At 42.0% G+C, this 11,321-nt stretch overlaps 1 protein-coding gene across 1 annotated transcript in view; it reads right to left on the reverse strand.

Moving 5' to 3' along the window:
- Positions 1–10,486, reverse strand: part of st18 (ST18 C2H2C-type zinc finger transcription factor) — a 19,762-nt gene extending 9,276 nt beyond the window's left edge. The window contains exons 1-8 of the mRNA XM_034555483.1: positions 10,417–10,486; positions 7,883–7,934; positions 6,909–6,939; positions 6,605–6,792; positions 2,362–3,072; positions 1,506–1,640; positions 570–660; positions 363–455 (exon numbers count right to left, since the gene is read on the reverse strand). Coding sequence (XP_034411374.1) covers positions 363–455; positions 570–660; positions 1,506–1,640; positions 2,362–3,072; positions 6,605–6,792; positions 6,909–6,939; positions 7,883–7,934 — 1,301 coding nt within the window. The 5' untranslated portion in view covers positions 10,417–10,486. The remainder of the gene's footprint in view (positions 1–362; positions 456–569; positions 661–1,505; positions 1,641–2,361; positions 3,073–6,604; positions 6,793–6,908; positions 6,940–7,882; positions 7,935–10,416) is intronic.
- Positions 10,487–11,321: the final 835 nt, after the last annotated feature.

Raw genomic sequence — 11,321 nt, forward strand, 5'->3', positions numbered from 1 at the left:
CAGCCAGGTTGCCAGACTAATTAATATAGTAGGAGTGGGCATCATGCCCATGATACATCCACAGGGAACAAAGAGTTCTGCTCTTTTATCATCTCTAATAGAGAGGAACTCACAGGACCAGCAAACCATTTGCTTATGTCTGCCTGGAAAGCTCAAAATAGACCGTGTGTTCTTCTGGGATCAGTGAATAAAAAATAAAAAAATACCCCACACTCCCCTCAACAATAATAGTGTTTATCACTTTTTGCATAACCTCGGTTCCGCGTTTTCCAGAGCTGAATATGCTTTTCTGGACGCTGGTTGTAATTATTGTCCCGCACATGCGACCACATTGACTTGGCAGTGAGGATCTGGCTGTGTACCTCGGTGAGCGGTCAGGTGTCTGTCTGCATTTCAGGCTCTCGTCCTGAGGTTTGGAGACTTTCACGGCGGCGGCGATGGGGCAGCCTGAGAGACTGTCCGGGGGGGAGGGGGGGGCGGGGGAATCAAACACGTTAGCTTCATACTGTAACTCGCCTGTGAACAGGGTGCATGTATTTTCTAATGCCTTTTACCGCCTGTGGACGTACCTCCGGTGGGTGCTACGGTTGCTGTTGACATGGCCTCTTCCTGTGCATCCGGGTGTCGGGCACTTGAGGACGTTCTCATGCATGGCCAGGACTGAATGGGAGGAAGGACGGAAAGAGGTGAGCCATAGTCAAGCTGGAAGATTATAAGATGCTAAATGCAAATACATACACAGAGCATTTTTTTTTTTGGTGCAAAATAAAACAAATGCATGTTCACATATTTAAAAGGATGATTTGTGCAAGTCGTACATTAGTGTCTGTATTGCAAAGATCCTACAGAAACAGAAACAGAGGGGGGTCGTGGGGAGGGGGGGGGGGGGAGGCTTTGTGAGGAATGCTGTAATGTGCCTGAAATGTAAATAGCTTAGTGCAAAGAGACAGCCGATTATATTCTTCAAAACAAACGCGTCGTGTAAAGGGCCGCTCTGTATCCTTTAGAAACTTCTTTTCTGTGCATGTTCTCCAATTAGTTTGTTGGAGTTGTCTATTTATTTTTGAATGCTGCGTTAGCTAACCCTTTGATTTTGCAAATACTGCCTCCAGACTTATAAGAGCACGCGCTTTTTTTTTGTTTTGTTTTGTTGAAAAAAAAAAAAAGAAAAGTTAATTACTTTTTTTTTCTTTCTGTTCCTTTTGTAACATTACTGTTTAATGTCGAATGTTTGTCGAGTTATGTTGAAATGACTCGACAATCGGCAATGCGAAGGGGTAAAGAATTGAATGTTCACACATTAAGAGAAAGAGAAGAAAATACTTTAATCCTTAAGTTTATTTGAAAAGTTTCATGTTTTTTTTAATTGAACTAAAAATGTATAAGCGGGGTCTTTTTTAAGGATTTCAATTACCGCAACTGATTATAAATCCTACAACTGGTTGTTGTTTTGTTTTTTTAAATGTATGAAGTATAAATCATCCGTTATGTTAAAAAAAACTTACTCTCTGGAGGAACTCTGACTTTGTGAGGACACCCAGACAAACTCCTGTGGTGCGGGTACAGGCCGGTCACATGACCGGTGCCGTCGCAGCCGGGAGTCGGACACTTAATGTCCTTTTTATCTGTGCGTGGAGAATCTGCAGACGTGGTAAAACAAGATGTCACAATAAACAGATGAATAACAACCGAATCCCTCCCGTCTTTAAGTGTGTTTCTATCAAAGAAATGTAGAAACAGACACTTAGTGCACTTGCACTTTCCCCCGTGTGCATATTGTACAGAGGTCAACAGATTGAAATACCATGCAAAGCTAGACACTTTTTTTTCCCCTCCACAAAATGCATCTATTAATCTGCCATTTTAGTTAAGGCTCCAGTTCAACATTCACTTCTTAATGCCCATCCATCGAAAGATTACATCTCGGATTACACATTTAGCTCCAGTGATTTGAAGAATCAGAGGGAAACATGAGAGGTACTTTAGGAGGATTTAAGACTTATGGTCATGGTTAAATATCCAGTTGATTCCTATCAAAATCCAATATTCTGAGTAGTAGCAATTCCATCAGAAAATGTTATTCTTCTTTATTTTAGTCTGTTTATTTATTACTTCTCTTGTTGCCAAAATGTTTTAGTACTTAAGAGGATTTCCTCTCTCTGATTTCCACCCCCTCCTCCTCCTCCTCCTCCTCCTCCTCCCCATGCTTTTGCTTCTTGATGTTTTTTAGTTTTTTTTGAGTGCCCAATCATCCAATGATGAAGGTACGTTTTCGTGAAAACTGATCGTTCCCATAACGATCGCTTTGCGGTCGTCTTTAAATCATCTTCACGTCGCAGGTCTCTCCCTCCGTGTCGGTACCTTTTCCTCCATGATAGTTGAGTCTGCTGTCCATGTCCATCATCCTATGCTGCCTCCTCTCGTTGGTCATCTGCTCCATGAGGAACCGGTCCATCTCCCTGTAGGCGTGGTGCAGGACCTGTCTCTGCTCCGTCTGCAGAGCTATGGCCTGCTCCAACAGGCTGAAGTTCACCCTCCCTCGGCCCATGTCCAGCCCTCTTTCGTGGAAGCCCAGGGCCCAGCCGTCCAGCTGCGGCGGCCTCTCCGCCTCCCCCTCGCTGTCCTCCTCCGCGGGGAGCGGCCTGTACCTCAGAGCCTCGGCCTGAAGGATGCTCGCCCGACCCATCGGACCACCCGACTCCGAGTGAGGCTCCTCCTTCACGTGGCCGTTCCTGCCCGAGAGGTCTTCGGAGGCCATGGAGGGGCTTCGGTGGGAGCCGTTCAGGTTGGCGGCCAGAGCCAGAGGCTCCCACGCGGCCTCCCTCAGGTCTTCGTACGGACTCTGTGGCGACGACGCGCCGCTCATCCTGTCTCGACTTTGGTCTTCTCTTTCGTCGTTAAGGAGCTCCTCCTCCTCGTCGTCATCTTCATCCATCGGAGGCTCAGGTGCGTCCGGCTCGCACCGGGGAGAGCCGTCGGATTCTGACCATCCGAGAGAATCGCCGGACTTTGCGGCCGCGTCGCGGCAGCCATTTTTGTAGGCGCCTCCGTTGATTGCGCATAAGTTCCCATCTAGAAAACAACAAGAATATTCGTTGTTATCGTCTGTGTTTTCAAGGCTTTACACACCGAACGTGTTCTTTTTGTGACCCCTCGATCACACATATGATAAGAAATTGTACGTCAACGATAATCTTCTCTAAATCCATTTAAAGGTTTTAGATTCTGTTACTTTTCTACAAATATTATCTTGAGAAAAACATGTTTTTTTTTGGTATAATCTCGAGGATTTAGAGGAACACATGTTGCGATAGAAATGATAATTGTGAGATTGCAAGATTTCCAAGCAATTCCTCAAGTGTATTTTAGAAAACATATCTGACCCTTCAGTCTGCTAGTGGAACATGAAACCTGGAGATGAGGAACACAATTGTTTTCTTGTGTCTCCAATTGGAGCAGCAACCCAATATAGATTTAGGACAAGATTACAGGAGGGATTTACTGTGCGGTGGGCAGGGAACATCGGTTTTTTTTTTTTTTTTCATTAATTATGTGTTTCAACAAGCAACATGTTGTCATCTGCATAGAAAAACACATCATTGTTGTTTTCTGGAGATGTGAACAAGAAAAGTGAAGAGGATTCCTGAAAAACGCAGATGGAGGAAACCACAAACACGAAGATGAAAGAGAGACGTCTCACTGAATTTTTGGTTCAGGAGAAGCCGACCGTACATGTGAAAAACTGACGATGACTTAAGTTACATGGAGAAAAAAAAACGATGAAGGACCCGACAGTGGAAAATGATCCAAAGTTTGGAGAAAAATGCGAGCGACTAGATAACTCCATTTGACAGAAAAGGTGTATCGCTGAAGTTTCTTTAAGAAAATGGCTTGAAAAGCTTGAAAAAAAGATGAAATGAAAATCAGAAACGTGGAGTTAAATATAAACGGGACGCTTCTCAATCTTTACAGATGTTTTAAACACAGATTTTTAAGAAGGTAAGTAGTTATGTGGCTCTTTTTTCTGTTAAATTCAGCACACGGTTTATTATTTTAAGTGAGTCATATATTTACATCCCATAATAAACCATTAAAATGCATAATGCTGCAGGAAATAATTAGCGGATAATTGAATTGTTTTCGAAAAATTACACAGTTCTTCTAATAATATCGAGTATTTTATTTTTGGAAGACGACTTTAGATAAGATACCACACGTGTGATGCATTATTGCAGATTAATGAAATGCACATGCGTTTCGTCCCTAAATTTCACACTAATTAGTCATTTCATATAATCTCTTTTCTCTAGCTTATGTTTCGCTGAGTGCTCTCAATTAATTTGCCTTTTGACCTTTTTTTTTTCGTCGTCTATATCTTTTTTTTTTGAAGCATAAATCCAGAAAAAATCCCCGGTCACGTGCGCAGAAAGCCACAAGATCGTGTGAATCTGAAAAGCCTGATCAGTGGAACAGACAGAGAGGGGTTATGGTTATCCTAAGTGCATCCGAAAACAACACTTTATTAACGTGGCTGATCATATTAAGTCATGGTCAGTGATTAACAATGGGAGGCTATCGTCTGGATTGATTTCGACCAAATCTCTCTTGATCCCTCCCCCCAAAAAGCATTGAAACTTATGATTAAGGCTCTTTGGACTGCGAGGGTTTTCACTTTCAGGGGCTGGACCGTGGGCCCAGATCCTCTTAAGTGGCCAGACACCAGATAGTCGATGGGTTGAGAAGATAGATGGATGGATGGATTGTTAAGGAGGATACAGATACATTATTATTAGTAGTAGTAGTAGTGAGCGCAGCGTGATAACTTAATCTTCGTCAAAAGAGCCTTAACAGAATATGTGGCGCTAATAACTGCTATTTTGTAAACGTATAGATGTGTCTATTAATGCAGTTAATAGTTCCCTGCAGTGAAAGAATATATATATATATATAAAAAGATGGTGTTTTTAAAGGCAAAACCCTGTTGAGGGAAAAATAAAATTAAAGCCAGTTGCACGTATTTACATTTATGAGTCGAGCAACAAGGGTTTTGTTTTTCATCCAGATGGACTCCGCGGCCTGACACAGCCGCGTACACTAGCACACAGGCCTATACACACACACACACACACACACACACACACAGACACACACACATACATACTAGAGAGACAGAAGTGCGGTTTGAAAAAAGAAAAGAAAAGGGATGGAGGAAAAAAACTTGGATCCCTCCGGTGGTTTGTGTGTTGGAACAGGTGAACGGTTTGTACTCCAGAATAGCCATTACCAGCACTCTGCAGCAGGGCTGCAGTTGGCTGGAGTTGAACGCAGTGTGGCTCGACCAAACGAGAGGCTTATTTTTCTCCCCTTTTTTTTGTTAAAATGCAGATATAACCAGCTTTCCACACAGCGGAGGAAAAAAAAAAAAACAACAAATAATTCTTCCATGCCTCCAAATCCACTCGTCCAATTTTTTCTCCGCTAGAAAATAGCCCTCCAAAAAAAATCTAACAATAACAGCAAAAATATGTTCTGAAATTGTTTATCAATACACATGTTCGTTTGACACTTTTTTTTTTTCTTTTTTTTTTACTTGTTTTTGTTCCGCCAGCATTTAGTTTAAAAGCCGCTGAGCATCAGGTTAAAATAAGGAAAACATACAGCTGTCAATCAACTCTGGATGATGAAAAGAAAAATGTATCTAGAATCCACAACAAAAGAGAAATAAAAAAAAACTGATGATGCACAGTGAATTACTCAGATAATTGTAATGTAATATGAACCCGGGGAAACAAATACATTCCATTTCCAATGAATCCACACAATTCAGTGAGCTACTCTCCTGGCCCATTTAACTACACACATGTGTACTATAATGAGCTGTAGACATTATGCCTAATTATGTATTAGACCGTGTTAGAGGGCCTAACAAAAGCTTTTGAAAGGGACAATTACGTTTGTTGCTTAGTTACATCGTTAAAAATATACCAAATCAGTGCAGATTATAGTGGGCGAGAATGCACATGTACACCGCAAACATTGTTGCCATAATGCACAAAATTCGATTCATTAGGGGGGGGTTCGCTGATAAAGGAGAGTGAAAGCAAACCATTTTTTTTTTTTTTACTGTTTTCATTTTAGTGTGGAGGGACATAAAACTTTTTTTTTTCAACCGAACCGGGGAGGAAGTTTAATTTAAATCAAAGTGAACTGGTGCACCCCCCCCCCCCCCCCCCCCCCCCCCCCCACCCATTCAGTGTTTCATTCTATGGATTCAATGGGTTTTTTTTTTTGGCCTGGCTTTTGAAAAAAAAAAAAAAAAAAGGACAGATGAGGGTGTCTGAAATCTGGCCTCATCAAAAGAGGGTGAAGCCACGCCAACAAATATCATGGCAGATCAGCTGTCAAAAACTTCAATTTGTGTGGAAACGTGAGACACAACTAACGTGGACCCAGCAGTGCAGTCTTTCACTTTCCGCTGCACAATGACTGCGGCTGCTGGCTGATGGCAGAGGGACGGGGCGAAATATGAATGCAACAGATGGGATTTTAAAATTCAGCGTCAATTGTTCATCAAAACAGACAAAACAACAGGACATCTGTTTACCTGCTGGAGTGTCAATGTTCCTCGGCTCGTCTTTGTCCTGTGGCGGTGCCAGGTCCTCGCTCTCCTCTTCACATGCCTCGCTGGGGCTGTAGTGGCGGGGCTTCATCAGCAGGGACTTTCTCTTGTTGACGGGGGCGCCCTGCACCCCTTCCTGAGCGCTCCTCTTCCTCGCCGCGGACCCATATGGGCTGGAGGGGCAACAGAAAAAAAAAAACATTAGAAATGTGAGACTTTCTTTTTATTGAAGTTATATAAAAACCCCTCTTAATGAACATGAACGATAGAAAAATATATCTTTTTTTACCTGTGAGTGTCGGCGATGCAGTCGGCGACCCCTGTGAAATAAAGGGCCCAAAAAAAACAAAAACAAAAGGAAAGAAAGAACAGATAAAACGTCATGTTTACATTTCCACGACGGCATCTGTCGACATATTCTACGTCAAAAAGGTTCCAAGCCCGACTCGCTACTTTTGGAGGGCGATCATTTATTTTTTCTTTTGCTAATGAATTTTTTTTTTTTTTACAATGTCCTGTAAATATTTGTTTTGTAGCTAATGATTTAGGGATGATGCCACCTGGGCTGATACCGCTTTATGCGGCCTTTAACCTTTTATTCTCCTTTTACAATGCCGTCGGGGTATAATCAGCACCAGGATGGAGAAGTGGGTCCCCCGCCATTGATCTGAAACACTTTTCATTCAGTCTGCTTCGTTCTCCGGGAGACCGACAGGAAAGCTCATCCTTTTGACAACGTGATCTAAAAAGGGTAAATCAATTTTCCCAAGGGAGGGGGGGGGGCAGCGCCGTGAATCTCATTCACAAGTTATGTGCATACTCCCATAAAGCACATCCAATAATAACACTTTTCATGAATTCCCCCCCCCCCCCCCCCCTTCGATATAGTAATAGCTCCCGCGTGAGCAGGCGGGCCTCAGAGGCCCTGAACACTTGCATAATGACATATCCAGTCTAGAGGTTTTCAATCACACAATATATACACACACACACACACACACACACACACTCCTTAACTAATTTGAGCCAGTGTTCCAATTTAATGAAGTTATTCCCCTCTGAATAATGAAATGGCAGTGCAGTGCTCTTCAGACCGGTAAGATAATACATACAATTGACAGTTATAAAGTTGGACTGTTGAACCGATACTCCCTAACCCATGGCGATAAGTGGAACGTGTGTGTGTGTATGTGTGTGTGTGTGTGTGTGTGTGTGTGTGTGTGTGTGTGTTTCGTTAAAAGCAAACCAGAAAGCTGCTCTCACCCGTGCTACCGTTACATGTTGTCAGGGTTTGCTCCTCACCTTCAGAATCCATCTGTAAAAAATATAAAACACACAATGTACAGATGAGCCACGTTTTAATGTATTTAATTTGTATTTTACTTTTATAAGAAATGGGGGGGGGGGGGGGGGGAGGCTTTATAGATTATTGGATTCTCTTTTCTCCGCCTGTGAGTTTTTAAAAATCAATGTGTGTTCACAACAACATGACGAAAGAGCTCCTAAAAACATCAGCGATATGCAAACACAAAGTATAACGTTAGTGCGGGCGGGCGGGGGGGTGGGGGGGGGGGGCGAAAAGTTTTTAAAGGTGAGTAAAAAAATGTAATGACACTAAATAATGACATTAAAGTGCAGACGGCGCCTCGCCGCGCGCGCGCGTGTGTGTGTTTAGACACAAATAGTTGCTAAAAATCCAGCCACTCTCGCTTTGCTGTTGCTTGTGGATCCCAAATAAAAGCTATTAAACATAATTATTCCCGGCTGATGGCGGCGTATAGTGGTCACAGGCCAGTGAAATCTGTGAGTCATAGGATATGCTGTTACTTTTCCCTGGTAATGGGAAACATGACTCCTCTCTCTCGTTTGCTGTTGTGATTGAAGGCACTGACCTGTCATACATTTATAATAGGGGAGCAGGTGTGGCAGTGATGGACCTTAATTTCCTTTAATAAACCTTTTATGTGCCACACTCTTAATGCCACGCCGGGCCCTCAGAGGTCCTGCTCATAATAGGTTCATTACTTTTGATTACTACAGCCTATTGAGACAAACAACTCCCCGACACTATAGATTACAGTCTGTAAAAAAAAAACAATGTACCTCATTAGTTTGCAACACTTTTCCACACAGGCATGTTTTTCGACATATTTTGTTTGAATTTTGTTTTGTTTTGAAGGCCCTCCCCCCCCCCCCCCAAAAAAAAAACAAACCTGAGATTGTAACGTGGACATTAATCAAAGTTCACACGGTGTTATCGACGTACCGAAATATCACCGCTGACTCGCGCGTGTTTATTACCACGGCGGTGTGTGTTTTTATTTATTTATTTTTATTTTTAAAAGTAAAACAAACGTATTTTATGCATTCAACAACATCAACAAAACTTTTCTCCGTTTTTTTTCTTTTCTTCTTTAGAAAGAAAAAAACAAGTTTATAAATGATAAACATCATCATGCTATAACTTTTAGTTTAAAAACAATAAAGCATCGTTGTGACAGGAATCACCTGATAACGGTCCGTTTGATCCGACCAATGAAACACGCTGAACACATCACATTGTAAAAAAGTCTATCTGAGACTATTGTAACCTTTCTTTTGTCTGCAGTTCTTTTTTTTTTTCGAGTCACGTGTGCCATTTTTCCCCGTTAAAAAAACAACAACAAGAAGTGACAGGTAACCGGAGAACGAGGAGCGCCTCCGTGGACGCCGCGGTGTGCTAACAGGTCGTCCTGGCACGGCAACAACGTGGACAAACATGTGACGCCGTGTGTGTGTTTACAAAAGCAGAACAAATAAGATGCATTCAGGGGCAGATGAGAGCTTTTTATTTGACGTTCGCTGCACAATATGACCGAGGCCCTTTTTAAATAATGTGCCTTTTAATCATTATTGTATGAACGTTGTTTTGGTTAACCTGTTTTATTTATACAGATTGATGTATTTAGTATTAATTAATGAAAGGAAGAATGTATTTTAACCCTAATGCACTGTGTACACATAACAAAGGGTTTATAACACGTTATAAAGCCTCCTGCCGGGCCCCAAAAAGTGGAAAGTGTGTAAGATAATCAACAACGTATTCATTTGTATTAATACAAAAGATGTTTTTATATAGAGGAAGTTATAAATTATAGACTATAGATTAATAAGCACTGAAAAAATCCTTATAGCTGCTAAATAGAGGAGTTTTTCTATGACATTTGCTTAAAAGATTGCTCATTCCAGCGTAATAACTCACATAATAACTTATATAATAACCGAATAATAGAAAAGTAATGCACTTCGAGTGCTTTTCAGTGATTTTTGTTCCTTTTTTTTGCGTTAAAACGATGTGCGTTTCCATCCTGATGTTTTCTCAGCCATCTTTCTGTGTTTTCTGGCATTTCATTGTGTTACATTACTGCAAAGCGTTGGGTTTTATATCTCGTCTCGTATTTTTACTCAATCTGTATGTTCACTGTATGTTTCCAGCCCTCTAGGCAGTGTGGTATACCAGTGTGGTATACCAGTGTATACTGGTAAGGCAGCAGATCTCTCTAAACTTTGTATTGTGCTTTTAAAGGAAGTTTAATTCACCTGACAACCATCAACCACCACTTCAGAAAAAGCCGACTCAGCAATAAGTCCAAACTAATAGTTAGTGGTCAAAGTTCCCCACTTAGCATGCTACACAACCGTCTCAAGACTTTTTTTTCGTGCCGAACCCAAAAAAGTTATTTTGGAGCCGTGCGTCATATTCATATTCTTGTCTGCGTCCGATCATCGTTGTTGTTGTTATTATTATTCTTATTTACCTTTGATTGTGGTTTTCCGAGCGCTCCGTAGGATGAGACTCCCGATCCGCACTGTCCACGCCGGTTGATGCTTTCACACTTGTAATCTCTCAGGAGGTGATCATGTAATTCATTATCTATAAACAGAAGGAGAGAAAAAAAAAAGGGGAAACATCTTTAAATCAATGATACGTTCTGTTTGTCGAAGGTTGGTTTTTTTTTCTTCCATTATTGCATTTTTTCCCACAACGTAGAGAAAATGGATGCGGGAAAAAAAAAAAAAAAAAGGTGTAAAAGAGCGTATTAATACCTCACGTGGAATGAAGGAACACGATGCAAATTGATTGCATGACAGAGATCAAATTGCTTGCTTCTAATTAATACAAAACATCCAAGAGGGAAAACAAGGACGAACACAATGAGTACATTAAGCCTCTTCACTTCACAGATCTTATTATGGAATTATGTATTTCTGTTAGCTCTGGAAAAGAAGAAGAAGAAGAAGAAGAAGAAAAAAGAAAAAGGGAACATCTTCTTAATTATAGCTCGCAGGGCGCTTCCCCCGGAAAAAAAACAAACAAAAGTGTGGAGGGGGGAGAAGGGGAGGGGGAGCGAGGGTTATTTACTCCGTTTCATTAGCATAAGAAGAAAAAAAAAGACTCACTACTATTTGAGCTGGTTCGTCATCTGCTGAATCATATTTATGCACCCCCTCCCCCCCCCTCCCCTCCCCATGCACACACCCCAAGTCCAACACAAATAATGCTTCTCAGAGGACCTTTTCAGTGCGTCTAGGGCAGACTTCTCAGGGGGGTGGGGGGGGGGGGGGGGGGGGGGGGGGGGGGGGGGGGGGGGGGGGGGGGGGGGCAGCCTGATGCTGAGGGTCTATGAGATTTTCCTATGTGTTAATCTGGCTGCTAGCTGTC

The sequence above is a fragment of the Cyclopterus lumpus genome, chromosome 17 (assembly GCF_009769545.1).
Source record: "Cyclopterus lumpus isolate fCycLum1 chromosome 17, fCycLum1.pri, whole genome shotgun sequence".
Taxonomy (NCBI): Eukaryota; Metazoa; Chordata; class Actinopteri; order Perciformes; family Cyclopteridae; genus Cyclopterus; species Cyclopterus lumpus.